At 44.6% G+C, this 17,914-nt stretch overlaps 1 protein-coding gene across 1 annotated transcript in view; it reads right to left on the reverse strand.

Annotated features, from left to right (window-relative positions):
- LOC109889439 (dynein heavy chain 17, axonemal) overlaps nt 1-17,914 on the reverse strand; it is an 80,397-nt gene that overhangs the window by 55,258 nt on the left and 7,225 nt on the right. The window contains exons 7-32 of the mRNA XM_031804569.1: nt 17,685-17,837; nt 17,479-17,565; nt 17,241-17,408; nt 16,682-16,798; nt 16,321-16,589; nt 15,911-16,106; nt 15,466-15,612; nt 15,200-15,308; nt 15,012-15,115; nt 14,780-14,917; nt 14,001-14,144; nt 13,723-13,908; nt 13,341-13,595; nt 12,807-12,976; nt 12,405-12,627; nt 12,090-12,206; nt 11,885-11,971; nt 11,644-11,796; nt 11,157-11,411; nt 10,792-10,908; nt 10,542-10,664; nt 9,993-10,309; nt 9,755-9,881; nt 9,504-9,656; nt 9,259-9,384; nt 8,063-8,302 (exon numbers count right to left, since the gene is read on the reverse strand). Coding sequence (XP_031660429.1) covers nt 8,063-8,302; nt 9,259-9,384; nt 9,504-9,656; nt 9,755-9,881; nt 9,993-10,309; nt 10,542-10,664; nt 10,792-10,908; nt 11,157-11,411; nt 11,644-11,796; nt 11,885-11,971; nt 12,090-12,206; nt 12,405-12,627; nt 12,807-12,976; nt 13,341-13,595; nt 13,723-13,908; nt 14,001-14,144; nt 14,780-14,917; nt 15,012-15,115; nt 15,200-15,308; nt 15,466-15,612; nt 15,911-16,106; nt 16,321-16,589; nt 16,682-16,798; nt 17,241-17,408; nt 17,479-17,565; nt 17,685-17,837 — 4,281 coding nt within the window. The remainder of the gene's footprint in view (nt 1-8,062; nt 8,303-9,258; nt 9,385-9,503; nt 9,657-9,754; nt 9,882-9,992; nt 10,310-10,541; nt 10,665-10,791; nt 10,909-11,156; nt 11,412-11,643; nt 11,797-11,884; nt 11,972-12,089; nt 12,207-12,404; nt 12,628-12,806; nt 12,977-13,340; nt 13,596-13,722; nt 13,909-14,000; nt 14,145-14,779; nt 14,918-15,011; nt 15,116-15,199; nt 15,309-15,465; nt 15,613-15,910; nt 16,107-16,320; nt 16,590-16,681; nt 16,799-17,240; nt 17,409-17,478; nt 17,566-17,684; nt 17,838-17,914) is intronic.

The raw sequence follows: 17,914 nt of genomic DNA on the forward strand, positions 1-17,914 counted from the left end.
TTTGAAATATCCAATAAATGTCGTTCCACTTCATGATTGTGTCCCACTTGTTGTTGATTCTTCACAAAAAAATACAGTTTTATATCTTTATGTTTGAAGCCTGAAATGTGGCAAAAGGTCGCAAAGTTCAAGGGGGCCGGATACTTTCGCAAGGCACTGTATCTCAATCATAATATCAGAGAACCAGGGTTACCCAAATAATCTTAAATTATCTTTCAATTATTTGTTTCGATATCTCACGTGGGATATGGCCAACTTCCATATCGCAAACGTGCTCTCTTTCCGAAGCCAGATAGTCTCATCGTATCAATCCTTAGAGGCCCCGACACTGAGAACACTACGTACCAAAGAACGCGCAGTAAAGTCTAGCCAGTAGAACCTCATAAAAGTATGAGGGGATGCCCAAAAAGCCACATTGCAAATCTCCTGCAAGGAGATGCCCTTGAACAGTGCTCTAGATGTAGCTATACCTCTGGTTCAGTGAGCCCCCAGGCCTTTCGGAAGCTGTAACCCCTTGCTATTATAGGCCAATCTAATAGCTTCCACAATCCAATGTGATAACCGTTGACGAGTGAGGGGCCTTCCCTCGCAGGGAGGCACCCAGGACACAAAGAGTTGGATGTAAGTCACCACAGTCGTAGTGTCCGTTCTGATCAAGACGTGGCAATTCCGAAGGGAGTGTAGAAAGTGTCTCAGTGAAAGAAACACTGTCAGCAATTCGAGGTAATTTATGTGAGCAATGTGGAGTTCACACTCTGTTTATTGCATTCCCCTCGTGAACTGCGCCTCAGCCCATGAGTGATGCATCTGTCGTCACCAATACCCCTAGCGGAGTGCCAGAAATGAAGATTGAGGGGTGACTGAGAGCCAAGAGACAATCTGACGATTGAGGTTACACAGCCGCGTACACAGATGTTGGGAAAACATGTTGTGCAAACACGTTGGGCAAACACCCAGCGTTTCTCATCCGTTCTCATCCTCAGTAGGCCAAGAGGTACTACTGAGATGGACGATGCCTTCCCCTAGTGCTTGGGGGAGAGCCGTGGCACAAAGGGCACACTCAGGGGTTAGAGTCGATTCCTTCCGTCTTCCTTGAGAGCGAACGCATGAGAATGGGAAGGGTTCAAGGAGCAAGGCCAGTCCAGACCGGACCAAATCTGAACCAATCATAGATGTCTTTTTTGGGGTCGAATTAAGGCCACTACGGATTGGACCAAATCTGAACCAATCATAGACGTCTATGTTTCCCAAGTTTGAACAGCACAGTATAGTACAGCACAGTACAGTAGCAGGACTCGACATTAAGGCTTGTCCACTTGTCCAGGGCAAGTAAAGAAAATAGTTGGACAACCAGAATATAGATTTAATTTCTCCGAATGGACAAGTAAAAAAATCACAATATCAGTTACTTAGATCAGAATAGGATCAGGCAGCGGCGTTGCTACAGCGCACAGCAGGGCATGGTTGACATTCTGAGTGAATTGCCTATATTCCTATTTGCTATAGCCTATTTCAATAAATATGTTATATTAACACAAAACAAGAGAACAATGTAGACAGAGCTAAGAGTCTCACAAAAGCAGCGCAAAATATCTGGTCAGAAAATACCTTGTGTTTTATTTCTCTCTCCCAAATGATCTGGGCCAATAGCCAAAGTCTATTTTTATATCACTGAAACTCTTATTGTTGCATAAGCCCAAATGTTAAATTTGGCCATTGAGAACCAAACTACCAAAAGCCTAATCCTACTAACTGAAATAGCATAAAAGCATGAAGACAAATTAAAGTTATGAAGAGTATTTTCCAAACTATTCTAATAAAGTGTTTAATGTCCTAAAGTTGCAGCTTTTAGATGGGAATCATTATGAAAGCCGTGGTGTCAATGCTATTCTCATTCACAGATTTATGTTGAATTATAAATATTTTAGGCCATAGTGATATTGATTAAACAATGGATGGAAAAATCTAATGAAGAGTCAAAAGAAAACTTAGGCTACAGCTGAGGAAAGCTTATGAAATAACTGCGTAGTTGGCCTATGCCTATTGCCATATTATTCTAGCAATGTGCAAACATACCTACAACAAATATAGTAGCCTAGGCCTAATAAGAGTGTTAATTGCTAAATTGGAATTATTTTTACACCTATTTTTATTTTGACGGCCTATTTATTGCGTTACCTCCTTACTTCATTTGCACACACTGTATACTGATTTTCTATTGTGTTATTGACTGTACGTTTGTTTATCCCATGTGTAACTCTGTGTTTTTGTCGCACTGCTTTGCTTTATCTTGGCCAGGTCACAGTTGTAAATGAAAACTTGTTCTCAACTGGCCTACCTGGTTAAATAAAGGTGAAATTTTAAAAAATGTAAAAGAGAGGAGAAAAAAAATGCTAATTAATTTATAATTATGCAGTTCTGAGGACAGCAGAGTTGCTCTGCAGCCCATGATGATGGACTCTTTGACTGTGTCCATCATGACACAAGGCGAGACCCAGATGCAGACACAGGAGGCAGATGGTTGGAGTCTTACAATGTTTATTAATCCAAAAGGTCAAAACCAGATCAGTCCAGGATGTACAGAGTGGCAGACAGGCTCATGGTCAAGGCAGGCAGAATGGTCAGGCAGGAGGGTACAGAGTCTAAGAGGTACAGAGTGGCAGACAGGCTCGTGGTCAAGGCAGGCAGAATGGTCAGGCAGGAGGGTACAGAGTCCAGGAGGTACAGAGTGGCAGACAGGCTCGTGGTCAAGGCAGGCAGAATGGTCAGGCAGGAGGGTACAGAGACCAGGAGGTACAGAGTGGCAGGCAGAATGGTCAGGCAGGAGGGTACAGAGTCTAGGAGGTACAGAGTGGCAGACAGGCTCGTGGTCAAGGCAGGCAGAATGGTCAGGCAGGAGGGTACAGAGTCTAGGAGGTACAGAGTGGCAGACAGGCTCGTGGTCAAGGCAGGCAGAATGGTCAGGCAGGAGGGTACAGAGACCAGGAGGTACAGAGTGGCAGGCAGAATGGTCAGGCAGGAGGGTACAGAGTGGCAGACAGGCTCGTGGTCAAGGCAGGCAGAATGGTCAGGCAGGAGGGTACAGAGTCTAGGAGGTACAGAGTGGCAGACAGGCTCGTGGTCAAGGCAGGCAGAATGGTCAGGCAGGAGGGTACAGAGTCTAGGAGGTACAGAGTGGCAGACAGGCTCGTGGTCAAGGCAGGCGGATACAGAGTCCAGAAACAGGCAAGTGTCAAAACCGGGAGGACTAGAAAAGGAGAATAGCAAAAACCAGGAGAACAGGAAAACTGCTGGTTGACTTGGAAAAACATACAAGACGAACTGGCACAGAGAGACAGGAAACACAGGGATAAATACACGGGGGAAAATCAGCAACACCTGGAGGGGGTGGAGACAATCACAGGGACAGGTGAAACAGATCAGGGCGTGACAGTGTCACTTTTTCCATCTGCGCCTAGGCTAAATTATTTCAGTTTCCTCCTATGTACTTCATTCATTTTCAGTCATGCTTTTGGATGATGGTGTTAGACTTTTTGGGGGGTGGGGGGGGCAAGTGACTTCAGTAAAAAATCTGTCATACTTGTCCAAATGACAAGTGGCTAAAAAAGTTAATGTCAAGCCCTGAGTAGTGTGCAGTACTGTACCATACAGTACAGTTTAGTCTAGTACGGTTACATTTTTGTCTTGCCCATTCACCCTCTGAATGGCACACATACACAATCCACGTCTCAATTGTTTCAAGGCTTAAAAATCATTCTTTAGCCTGTCTCCTCATCTACATTAATTGAAGTGAATTTAACAAGTTACATCAATAAGGGATCATAGCTTTTACCTGGATTCATCTGGTCAGTCTATAGCTAGGTGTTGGAGGAAATTATAGTTGAAATGATTAATTATGTATACATTTAAATTAGAACCATTTATTTTAATACTATTATGTTATGGTATGAAATGTATGGGTTCTTGGTTAAACTAGGACTGAAAATGTAAGTAAAACGAATTAATTGTCTGTACCTTGCGGGTTTAAGGGAGAGGGATGGCATATCTCTTTAGACAGATTGGAATTTTTGTTTTATGAGAGGAGTAGAAGACAATCTCCAGACCTGAAGACACTGCGCTATTGTGTGGATCGGAGAGAGTGTGAGAAACTGATGACGTCATTTTATGTTCTCTCCTTAAAATGTAATGTTCTTTGTATTTTGGGTGAGTACTCTCTTGAATTAAACGCTGTTACCTGACTTTTAAGACCGGGGTTCTGTCCATTCTTATAATAATATTGGGTCTTACAATCCCTTTAGAATGCATTGACAGAGTATTTCATTCTGATTGGGAAACAATACAGAGGAAGTTAGAATTCCTTTATCAATTGGTTCTTCGAGCCGGATCTAAAAATCCGTCTCTGCCATCTGGAGGTCATACGCCGGAAAAAATCGTGCACGTAATTTAAAGACCTGGCCCCGGAATGGAGGTTAAAAACAGGCCGGTATACACTACAGATGGCAGATACGGTGACAGATTCAAACGAACAGTGCTTTTCCCAGTCGGCAGCAGGTATAGTAGCCTTTATTCTCGATTCTGGGGGGATTTGAGTTCTTTAATTGATGTTCTAAAATTTTCAGAATTCATCAATAATGGGAGCTTTGCTATTCCCACAGGGTTTTGTATGACCAACATACACTGGGTTTTGTATAACCGATATACACTGAAGCAGGTTCGAAAATAACCTGTGGTAATGTGCACTACCGTAAATAAACTAAACTTAATCATGAGAGGCACACCCGCCCGAGATTAAGACGGGATATTAAATAGGTACTGGGGGATAGGACGGTGATCTTGTACAAATACTGGGCGTGGGGAGACAGCAAGAATGCGCAAGATAACTGGATTGGTCATTTGAATTGTGGCAGTATTGATCATCGTTCCGATTCAACTAATACTACGGAAATATCCAAATAAGGAGGAGGGGGAACTTAAATCTAAAGAAATGAGATAAAACCCAAATCTATAGACAGGATAGTTCCATGCGAGAGGGGAGTCTAACAATTAGTGGCGTGAGATAACGATTATTAGCGTTCTTTAAAAGCCCTCTGACACAACCGGAAAATAAGATATTAACTAGGGATTTACAAACCCTGGGCTTATAGTTGTAAGGTAAGACCTAATATCTGATTCAAAAGTCAAAGCTATTGATAAGATTTCCATCAAAGAGACACACACATAGTCAGACAGAAAAGGAACAAATTGCAAATTTATAGAAGTACACGCACATAGAATTTAAAATTAAATATAGAAAGGCATAGATAAGTGATTAAATACCATAGCTAAGTAACGGTAAGGATTGTTTAGAAATTCCTCAAAAGAAGTGTCGGAAACTAGCGGGAGATTACCGTAATAGGAGAACAAAGAGAATGGAAGGGAGGCGTCCAAAATCTGACTCAGACAAAGAACCTGAATGGGAGCTGATATTACGAATATAGCCAGGAAGGGTTTTAAATTAGGACGATTTTCTGGGAATTCCCGGTGTCGAAGTTTTGCGACTACGGACAATTATAATAATAATGTATTGAGAGGGGAGTCGTATTGAAAATAAATGTATCATAGGAGAAAAAGTCACCTAAAGTTAAATGTAGGGAATAACGGAGAGATACGATACAATTTCGTGCTATCCGGACATTATAGCTATTTATGAATCGACTGACATATGATAAATTTAGCACATAAAATGGTACGTTCAGATGTTAGGGTATAGTAAGTTGAGAAGCTGGGTTGGTTTTACTTTGATGATTAAAATTTAAAACTGAACGCAATCTGAATAGGGAACATATATTTTACAGAGGCAGGCAGATGTGTGGTGTCGTTTCACGTTGAACAACATCGTTCCTCAAATTAAACAGAGAAAAGGGGTTGTGGCATTTAGAGGGAAAATGCGTGCATTATAGCTTAGAGTTACTTTTCAAAAGCGGCCAAAAGTTCCAAATACATTTCTTTAAAAAAGGAGAAGTATCGTAAAGATAGTCTGGAAAGATGCTACAGCTTGCAACGGAAGTGCTAGGCACTCAATGAGCTATATGGTGCAACGCTTTGGACTATAAAATAGGTAAGAATAGTTTAATCGTGAAAAGTTGTGATTGTTTTCCTAGGTATTGATTTTTGGTTAGGCAACGCCAGGGAATTCGAACAAAAAGTAACGTATTCTAAACATGATCTGTTTTCCGTTTTCATTGCGGGGAAAAAAATAAAATGTCTTATCTTAAAGGGACAGTGCACGTCAATCACAGTGGTTTGAGTGTATGGCAGTGTATAAAATATTTTGGGACGACAATTTGAAGATAGACTGAATGAGTTACATGAAACATCGAGAGATTTAAAACAAGTGAATAACGTATTGGGAATAGAGTCGTAATTAAAATACTAAGTCAAAGACGAGACAGTTACTTAGATCAAAATGAATTCTAAAATAATAACGAAGAGACAATTACGATTTATGCCCATCGAAATGTTATAAAATTAGCGAATTTAGAGATATTGGTTGGGGTGGTAAATTATAATTCAGGATTTGAACAGATGTGATAAATTAGGTTTGGTTTATCGAACAAAAATATTTACAATTCATTGCTAGTCGTTACGGATTGAGCCAAGGTTGAGAGCTTGATGATGACGTCACTAGCGAAGCACTATTGGTCGCCACGGAAATTACGTTGTGAATGGGGGTAACGGAGAACATTGTTTGTCTGTTAATGTGTGCATTAGTGTTTCGAGTAACTTTTCAGAAGTTGATATAAATTACAAAATACATTTTTGACAGTAATTTGAGAGTCGCCAGGATAGTCAGGAAAGATGCTAAAAACTATCAGCTGATACGTTGGGAAGGCATCATAAGATTTGTGGCATTTGTTTGGATTGAACTAGGCTATGAGAGAGAGAGACTGGATGTATGAATCGTAAAACATCGTGGTAATGGATTTCCGATGGTTGTGATTCCAGGTTTGATTGTTTGTTAACACCAGTGAATTAGAGCACTTTCCATTGTGTGTAACCATGTTATGGTATTTAAAGTTTGAAAAGCAACCTCTATAGAAAAACATAACTGCATATGTTTCGGGAAGTTAGCTGGGTTGAATTTGGTTATTCAAGCTTTTCCCATGATACGTAGACATGCGTCTTGGACAAAATCCAATGTGTGCGTGTCTTTGCCTGATATGGTTGACCCTGCTCGGGCAGGGGCCTTGCTCGGTACTCCTTGGGTCGAGTTAGCAGGCTCCATGGCTCCAGAAAACACCTAATCCGAGAACAAAGTGAAACATAGCTAGCGTTCACCTCGTGGGTAAGTAGCCTAGCTAGTTAGCAAAATTTTAGCCAAAGGAAGCTAACGCTTTGTTGGTCTTGCGACGAACAAAAGCATGGCTCTCTACCAATAAGCAGTGAAGCTAGGACGTCGATCTAGTCACTGCGGCACGGTAGTGGGTTGAGCTTAGTGAGAGAGAAAGCTATTAATTTTACCCTTCCAGGTAGAAAACTAGTCGGTAGCATAGCAAGCCTTGTGGCGAGCTAGCCAGGTTAGCTAAGCCTTGCAGCTAAGCTAGCCAAGCCATGTGACGCTAGCTACCAAAGGAGACAATGGTAAGAAAAAGCATAAAAGCAAATTCTTGCCTGAAGTGAAAACGTTCCTTTCGGCAAAGTCAGCCAACACAGAAGACGAAAGCTGAAAACATGTGCTCGGCATTGTAACCTCATGTCACACCTGTGAACAGTTTAACATGAAAATAGATCAAGTCGTGCTAAGGAGCACTTAGAGTAGTACTCTTCGTGAGGAAGAGAGGTGAGAAGACCAGAGGGCGGGCGAGTGACTCCTTACGATGAGGGGAGGGGCTCACCTTGTTCGCTACTTGACCTGTCTGTCTCTGACATACGTGTGCGATTGGTTCTTCGAGCTTCTGAGATTCTGGAGAATCACACATTTGAGATATCGAAATGAATCATTTAAAAAATAACTCTAACCCTAGACCAGTTTTGTTTTGCTTGTTAGTTCAGTGGTTCCCGACAGAGAGAGGGTTAGGCTTACCTTGGTGCTGATGAGTTTAGAGACTACGTCTCGAGCATGGACGTCGATAGTACAGATGGTCATGATCTTCTGACGGTCTCCTCTGGACAGCTCTCCTATCAGCAGCGTGATCAGAGTGTTCAGCTGGGTCACCTGTTTCTTGAAGTAGTCCTTGAGGGCGTTCTCATAGCCCTCCTCCAGCCTGGCGAATGCTATGCCCACCTCCGTGGTCCACCAGATTTGAGTGGTGGCCAGGGCAATCTGGAACACAACACAACACATGTTGAGATACGTACTCGCAACAAAAAAAATTGTGATGATTCGAGTTATCTGCACACAAATCAAGATGGTGCTGCAGTGGATAGCAGCCATTTCATGGGCTCCTAATTTGTGTGTTTTTTTTACACTGATCTTAAATGTTGTTGTACATGTCTTCTCCATCATTTCCTATGACCGAAAACAGCGATCACAAAACTTGATTTGGATGACAAATTCTACTTCAACGTGTCGGCAGCTCTGGATGTTCTGCTTACTCTGGACCAGGCCCTAATCCCCGGGACTCGAAAGAGGAAGCAACGCCGCAAGAGAGGCAAACGCCATATTTAAGAGAGGCCACTCTCCATATTTTCAAGCGTAGTGGTGGCTTCTTAATGTTATGGGTATGCTTCTACTCATTAAGGACTGGGTCGTTTTTCAGGATAAAAAAATTAATGATGTAAAGGAGGTAAGCACAGGCAAAATCCTAGAGGAAAACCTGGTTCAGTCTGCTTTCAACTGGACACTGGAAGATGAATTCACCTTTCAGCGGGACAATAACATAAATCACAAGGGCAAATCTATACTGGAGTTGCTATACTGGAGTTGCAAGGAGACAGTGAATGTTCCTGAGTGGCGGAGTTACAGTTTCGACTTAAATCTACTTGAAAATCTATGGCAAGACTTGAAAATGGTTGTCTAGCAATGATCAACAACCAATTTGACAGACCTTGAAGAATTTAGAAAAGAATAATGGACAAATATTGCACAATCCAGGTGTGGAAAGCTCTTAAGAGACTTACCCAGAAAAACCCACAGATGTAATCACTGCCAAAGGTATTTCTACAAAGTATTGACTCAGGGGCATGAATAATTATGTAAATGAGATATTTCTGTATTTTCATACATTCGCGAACATTTCTAAAATCATGTTTAACCAAGAGATAGGTGAGAGTACATACCTGGGCTGGGTAGTCAAACAGCCACTGTTCTCTGGGTTTCTCCTCGTAGGCCTGGACCGCCTCTCCAAACTCCACTCTCAGAGTGGCACACATCCTCTCCAGCACACGGTTCAGCCACATCTCCACCTGCACACAAACACAGAAGGAACATCTAAAAATACTGCATAGCATTGACTGTAGTATACAGAGCCGTAATGTAAGATTTACACACGTAGTTATACAGTAGTATATGACTGTTTCCACACCTGTCCTGAGCAGTCACAGTCCTTGTCAAAGGTGACATACTCAATCTCTTCACTCCACATTCCCAGGGCCACCTTGATGGGCTTGCCACTCTCGTCCAGCTGGAACTTGAGGTTGGACAGGCTGTCAAACAGCTTGGACAAATGCTTGCTGACCTGCAGATGAGAATACAGGCAGTCACACACTGGAGATATAGGATAATATGTGGTCTGTTGCTGTGTTCTGTAGATGTACTGGCTGCCTGGAAGCATACCTCCACAGGGTCATTTCCATTGGACAGGATGTCCAGCAGGTCAGCAGAGGAGACGAAGTAGAACCTGGGGAAGGCCAGACGCTTGGTCTCCAGGTACTCAGCCAGAGCCTTCTCACACATAGCCAGTCTGAGGGGCAACACACATGGAGATAACCATTATAGTCATTGATTGGCATGGTCAAACCAGGGCAACATTGAAATCTTATATAATAATATTTGTTCTAAGCCATTGTTTTACCCTGTCTCCAAACCCTCCAGTTTCTCCAGAAGCCCTTTCTTATTGGTGGACTCCACCACGTTGGTAACCTTCGTTGCCTCAGCCATGATTTCCTTGAAGTCCATGTCGATGCCATCAAATCGTTTGGAGTCTTCGGGCAGTTGGCAGCGGATGTCCTCAGAGCCAATGAAGATGCTCTCCAGATGGGTCCAGGTGCGCTGCACAGTGAACCAGATGGAGATGACGGAGTCTGCAGTGGACAGCCTATGCTGCCAGCCAGACACCTCCTCCAGGAAGTGAGCGATGTACTTGGAGGTCATCAGAGTCTGCAGCTGTACCTGAGGTCACCAAAGAAGAAGAACAGGGGTTAGTCACTGATGTCATACATCTCCATAGTCATCAGGGAGTACATCTGCACAGGGAGCCAAATGATGGAGGTTCCAGTGAATGGAACTCAATGGACAGATCGCAAATGACACTCTATAGTGTACTACTGGCACTGCATGAAATGGGTGTGATGACTGCCTATCTAATCCTGTTTGATGTGGTTGTGTGTTGTGTGTCGTGTACCTGGTTGTCCTCCAGAGTCTCCACCAGCTCCTCGTTGGGTTTGAGCAGCATGGTGCCTGTCCGGCCATGAGGCTCGTGTTCAAACACCATGGAGCTCCACGTGCTGTCCAGCTCGGCCAGAGTCTGAGGGGAAGAAAGGAGACCACATGGCAGGGGTTAGTAGGTTGAGAGAGACTAAAAGGCCTGTTCACTATAATCACTAACCTATAATCACTAGCCTAACCACTATAGTTTCTATATGTGTCCTCACCTTCTCCATGCCAGACTCCTTGACGGCCTTGTCCACGATGCTGCGCACCTCGTCCTCAAACTGGTGCAGGTTGAGCTTCAGCAGGTCCTCAAAGGTGGTCTTCTCAGACATATCAAACTTCACCTGGGGGTGGACATGGATTACAGGTTCAGTAAAAGCTTTATAACCTAGCTCTTAGCTATATGATAGCTATATCAGCTCTTTATGACACATCATCAGTCCTGAATGTAATAAGGAAATGGAGAGAAGCATTTTCCAATGTCATTGGATGCATCCCTAATGGCATCCTACTTCCTTTATAGTCCTATAAAGGGGAAAGGGTGCCATTTGGGACACGGCCATTGGTGCCTTTGACTGAAGCTGACTTGTACCTTGGTGGCCATCATGAGCTGCAGCCAGTGGCGGTCCCTGATGGCCGGATTCTGCAGTTCTCCCACGGCGCGCAGTGACGTCATCATGTTCTTCACCATGCTGTCCAATCCGGTAAAGGCATCCCAGGCTCTCATCTCCTTGTCCAGCCCCTTAATGTCCTTGGCGTACTTCTTGGTGTCCATATCCATCTCATCTACGTTGATGTCCTTCCACAGGGTGGTCTTCCAGTCATCCATGTTCCCGCTCACCTGCAGCCACAACAAGCACACAGTCACTCACTGTCCGTCAATCTATTGAATCAGTCAGTGATTATCTAACCATTGACTCAGGTCAGCATAAGATCAGAGTAGAGAATACAAACAAGATGAATAAAAAAACATCTATTAACCAGAGTGACACTATTGCATGCATCCAGATTTTTCCCCCATTAGGTTTATGCCTTTTTTTAAACACCAGTATGCCTGTGAGCTGTGGTCTTACCAGCAGGATCATGTCCCAGAGTTCTTTGAGCAGGATGATCTCCTTGCGGCAGGTTTTGAGCTGTTTGTAGTCGGGAACATTCACCTCAAACAGACCGGCCGAGTCTGACAGGCCCTCCATCTCTTCCTCCAAGCCCATGATATCCATCTGAATCTGTGGTTACCCACCGGATTGGAAGGTTTAGGGTTTATACTCAAAACAGAGCTTAAATTAGATCCACAAAATTTGTTGAACTACTCACATCATCGAGAGCCTCGTGTGGGTTTTCAAAAGAGAATTGGAAGAAGGGCTGCTGTCTGAACTTCTCTCTAAACTCATACTGTTTGATCTGTGGACACACAGGGCACACAGCTTCACACCATGCCGATACAGTAACTCTCTCTTCGTCCGTCGTCTCTATGTGATTTATATAGATGTAGCTACATATACGGATGTGTTAAAATTACCTCAAATTGCTGGCATTTCCTTCGGACGATGTTGACTTCATGTGCTTGCAATGGAGCCAAGTTCTGTTTGACTTGGAGGGACGTCTTTTTCACATTATTCCAGTGCTCTGGAAGATCCTAAACCAAGACACATCGTTTCATGTTTAAAGGCTAAATAAAGCTCAGCTTCTTGTTTTGTTATTGAGCAAGGGAAACCCATGCAGTAAAGAGGTTCTGCCCTTGCTTAAAGAGCTGCTATAAAACAATATCTCTAGTGATCTTAGATCTGTAGTAAGGTGCCACTTTTACCTGGAGTCAGATCTGTGTGTCGCCTACCTGTAGCTGAGCATGGACCTCGTCAGGCAGCTCCTCTCCAAAGTCTTTGAGGAACTGGATGGTTTCCTTGAGAGGGGAGAACATGGTGTCTGTGGCTGCCTGTCTGTCTTTCATCCTCATCAGGTGACCCATGACCCCCACCAGGCCCTGGTAATCCCCTTCCTCCACGGTCTTGGTCAGCCCATCCTTCACCTCCTTGATGAAGCCGTCCAGGTCCCTCAGGCTAGGATAACACACACACACAAACACACGCAGACAAAGATGCGCTCACACACACACCCACACAGCAGCAGCAGACAATTAACAGTTGAAGAAAGTCTTCATCCTACCAATGAATCCCATTCTGCAGGTCTTTAACGCAACACCCAGCAGTACTATTGTCCTGTCACTGTTGGTCTGTACCTGTTGGTGACTCGGTCTATGAGGAACTGTTTGAACATGAGGCTCCAACGTTTGATGGTGTTGAGCAGGGCATGTTTGAAGGGACGGATGTCAATCTGGAGCCAGTGCTGCAGCACCTGGGAGTTCTCCAAGTTGCTCACCTCCTTGTACAGTTTCTCATACGTATCGATCTGTAGGGGAACACACACAGCACTCATTGGGACCAACCCAGGAGAACCTAACACTCCTACATCAGTGGAAGCTGCTGAGGGGAGGACGGCTCATAATAATGTCCAGAACAGAGTAAATAGAATGGCATCATACACATGGAAACCATGTGTTTGATGTATTGATATCATTCCGATCCGGCTATTACTACAAGCCCGTTCTCCCCAATTAAGGTGCCACCAATGTCCTATGTCCTACCTAAATTGCTAAGAGTCCCTACTGTGTTTTAGGGGGTGCATCCTAAACGGTACACTCTTCCCTAAAGAGTGCATTACTTTTGACCGGAGTCCTACGGGAATAGGGTGTCATTTGGGATTCTTTCTGTACCTCTTCCTTGAAATCTTTCAGTGTGGGGGGGTTTTTGGGCACGCTATCCTCTCCGTGCGCCTCAATCTCCTCGGGGGAAAGAACTTTGCCGTAGAGGAGGAACTGCTCCATGAAGTCATCCCTGTCATCCTGCCACAGGTAGGCGTATTTATAGAGCACGTCCCGGTACTCCTGGGCCTCTTTCATGGCCCCAACCACCTGGTTCAACACATTCTCACGCATGTCTGACAGCTCTGACATCTCATCCAACTCCACCTTGAGGGACACATGGGAGAAACATACAAAGACACACACCATAGTTTACGCAGGGTATGATGGTTCAAAATGGGACACACACATAGGTAACATTCAATCTCACACACACACAAAGGGTTGTACTCACATCGTAGCATGTTTTGTTGGTCATTGATATCCGAGGAACTAGTTCAGCAACTTGGTACACATCATGGATGAGACTCTCGACCAGGTCGTAAAAGCCATCAGATATGCCATAGACCAAAGACGGGTAGAACGATGTGTCTCCATCCTCCAATTCAAAACGCACCTCAAACAGTGGGTTTATACTCGACTGCAAGTCAACACAACACGCCAGTTAGTAGCACATAAAGGGATTTAACACGACTGATACCTGTGAGGGTTTGTCTCCGAGATGAATTATACCTTGGCGAGCATGTTACTAGCAAGGAACTTGAGAGACACATTGACGACTTTGTAGAACCCGTCCAGGACTTTGTCATCAATGTAGTCGACGTAGGCCATCCACGAGTAAGTGCTCTCATCTGCTCCAAACAGCTTCTTATTCTCCTACAGACACCAGATACACAGACTCTTCAGCATGGCACACTTATCAAACATTGACTTTACAAAACATTAAGAACACCGGCTCTTTCCATGACATAGACTGACCAGGTGAAAACTATGATTCCTTATTGATGTCACCTGTTAAATCCACTTCAATCAGTGTAGATGAAGGGAAGGAAACAATTTAAAGAACAATTTTAAGCCTTGAGAAACTTGAGACATGGATTGTGCATATGTGCCATTCAGAGGGTGAATGTGCAAGACAAAATATTTAAGTGCCTTTGAACGAGATGTGGTAGTAGGTGCCAGGCACACCGGTTTGTGTCAAGAACTACAACTATGCTGATACACTCTCTTGTGTGTATCAAGAATGGTCCACCACCCAAAGAACATCCAGTCAACTTGACACAACTGTGGGAAGCATTGGAGTCAACATGGGCCAGCATCCCTGTGGAATGCTTTCGACACCTTGTAGAGCCCATGCCCCGATGAACTGAGGCTGTTCTGAGGGCAAAAGGGCTGGTGCAACTCAATAGAAGGTGTTCTTAATGTTTTGTACACTCAGTGTACTGAACACTCTCCCATAGTATACTTATTCACTGTTTGTTACATACTGTATGTAGTAGTTGTTTCTTTACCTGTGTCAGTTGGTGGAGTTTCTCGCCAGACTCTTTGATGGCAGCGTACTTCTTGTTAAGGGCTGCTTGTCTTCCATCCAGGTCCAGCAGAGAGTCCTTATTGTCCTTCCTCTCAAACATGGGGCTCACAGACCACTCCTGTCATTCACATCACAATACAACTATCACATCTTCCCTCCAGTGGTACAGTACAGAGGGGAAAGCAGGGGTGTATCAGATAGACGGTCCTAACCTCCATGATTATGTGCATGGCCTCCACATTGGTCTTAGCCTGGTTGATTCTGCTCTCAAAGTCATGCAAGTTGTCTCTCATCTGCTGGATGTACTCCCACACACCTGGCACACACATAAGTGACCATTATGACCATATGTTATGAATATGACTAGTAATGTTGTGTTCATCAGCCTTCAGTCCAGTACCTTCCCCATGCCAGCTCAGAGTGCTCTCAGCCAGGGCCAGTTTCTCATCGATGCCCTTCAGCTCCTCCTCAAGCAGTGGAAACTCCACTGGCAGGACGGTGGCTAGGATCTGTGGATGACAGATACCACCTCAGAAGGTTTTTACATTGAGTTTGTGTCTTTCAGTTGCAGTTTTAGAATTAAAACTCCACTCCTTGTATGTTAACCAAACATACATATATTCATCCATCTGTCTATGCCCTCCCTTCCAGTGTCCTGTCCTGTACCTGGTTGTACCAGGAGACGATGAGGTCCAGGTTGCCCACGTATTTCCTGAAGGTCTCACTCTGGGAAAAGACTTCAGCAGCGCTGGGAGGCACATCCTGCTGGCCCTGGATGGTCAGATACTTCACCTCCCTCAGAACGGCCACCAGCTGCAGCGAGATAAACATGTTATTCCTTTCACACCTCACAGACCAGACACACAGAGATATGGCTAACTCTAGCATAGTCTGGTTAGTCTACAGAAAGTGTCAAGACAGAGTGTGTGTTTGGAGAGAGTGTGTGTGTGTGTGTGTGTGTGTGTGTGTGTGTGTGTGTGTGTGTGTGTGTGTGTGTGTGTGTGTGTGTGTGTGTGTGTGTGTGTGTGTGTGTGTGTGTGTGTGTGTGTGTGTGTGTGTGTGTGTGTGTGTGTGTGTGTGCGTGTGTTTAGAGGGCGTTTTCCAGCCAGACCTGCTTGTTGAAGTTGACACTGAGGACGTTGTTCTTGGTGTTGCGTAGAAGCAGAGGCTGCTCCAGGTTGAACTGGCAGTCAGTGCCGACCCGGGATGTCCACTCTGTGTACACGCTCACACAGTACTGGTGCAGCAGCCCCATCATCTCTTCATACTTCTGGAACACCAGCCTGGCCTCATCCGTGTCCATACACCTGGATACAACACAACACACAGGACTGTTAGCCTCCAATACACACTGACAGCAACTGTCTGCAAGGCCATTTTAATGCATTTCATTTCAACATGCGTATTCATAGAAAAAAAGTTAAAAGGTGAGGAGTCTCAGATGCTTTGTGCATAGTTAACCAGGACACTGACAGTAGTGTATACTAGAGTATAAGTGGCGGACCATACTACAGCACGTACGGGTGGTGGATAGCCTTGAAGTTCTTCATGGGGATCTGGATGCGGTCTTGTACCTCCCTGGCCCAATTGAGTTGCCCGGCAACATGGGGCATGTTTTTGGCAATGGGCGGGACGCCTTTACATGTCTCCACGGCTGCCATCTGGGCATCGTACACCAGCTTGGTGTGGTCCAGCTCTGAGCTGAACATTTCCACCAGCTCCTTGTACTTAGAACAGATCTGGTTCTGGATGTGAGGGCGCTCCAGGATGAAGCCAAACATGTCCAACATCTACATGCAGGAGGAAATGGAAGGAGGTTTTGAAGAGTGACTTTCACTACTGTACATACTTTAGGTTTCAGAACACCTTACATTAGACTGACCTTGACAGCAGACTCTGTGGAGGCACAGTCATCAAAAGCCTGGCACAGGATGGTGCCTAACCGTCTCTCAAAGTCCAAGATCTGGTCCTGGAACTTCCTGAAGTTCTCATCAAAGCTCTGAGGGAGAGGGAAAGAGGAGCAACTCTGATTCCCTAGTAGTGCACTACTCTGAACATCACAGCTGGCTCTGCGTCTGACATGATACCTTACTCCCTAGTAGTGCACTACTCTGAACAACACAGCTGGCTCTGCGTCTGACATTACACCTTACTCCCTAGTAGTGCACTACTCTGAACAACACAGCTGGCTCTGCGCCTGACATTACACCTTACTCCCTAGTAGTGCACTACTCTGAACAACACAGCTGGCTCTGCGTCTGACATTACACCTTACTCCCTAGTAGTGCACTACTCTGAACAACACAGCTGGCTCTGCGCCTGACATTACACCTTACTCCCTAGTAGTGCACTACTCCGAACAACACAGCTGGCTCTGCGTCTGACATTACACCTCATTCCCTAGTAGCGCACTAGTTTTGTCCAGAGCCAAGGTTGGTTACCTTGTTGCCTGTGTCGATGGCGTCGTATTTGCACTCTGCAAATATTTTGATGAGATCAAGGAACTCCTCGTAGATGCTGAAGACCATGTTTCCCAGGGTGCTGCCTCGGACCCCCTGGATGTCCACCTTCTCCAGCTTTAGCAGCTCCACTGACACCGCATACACCTCCTACCAGACGCAGGTTAGCCCAGTGTGTGTGTGTGTGTGTGTGTGTGTGTGTGTGTGTGTGTGTGTGTACCTCTATGGTCTGTAGACGCTGCAGGAAGGCATCCAGCCTGGTAAACACCAGGTGTGAAGGGAAATCCCAGTTCTTTGAGTTTCCATTCTAGACATAAATGTACAGAGATAATTGACTTTAGTCATAGAGTTGTAACACTTGAAGGTTTGATGAAATGTTGCCTTGAGTGTTGTAAAATAGGTGAGAGTGTAAAAATGTATACTGACTTTGAAGTATTTGTCCATGTCGACTTTGCACTGATTATAAGTCTCTCTGAGGGTCACCAAGGTGACAATGCTCATCCTGATGTTTCCCAGAATCTCGTCGATCTCCCCCATAAGGCCCTTCATCACCTCCTCTGGACCCAGGAAGTTCCTTGTCTGCAGCACACAGGAGGACGGTCTCCAAAATATGAATGTATGTAGCAGTTTCTTTACTAGGTGAAATGTGTTTTTGT

This window comes from Oncorhynchus kisutch, linkage group LG25 (assembly GCF_002021735.2).
Source record: "Oncorhynchus kisutch isolate 150728-3 linkage group LG25, Okis_V2, whole genome shotgun sequence".
In the NCBI taxonomy this organism is placed as follows: Eukaryota; Metazoa; Chordata; class Actinopteri; order Salmoniformes; family Salmonidae; genus Oncorhynchus; species Oncorhynchus kisutch.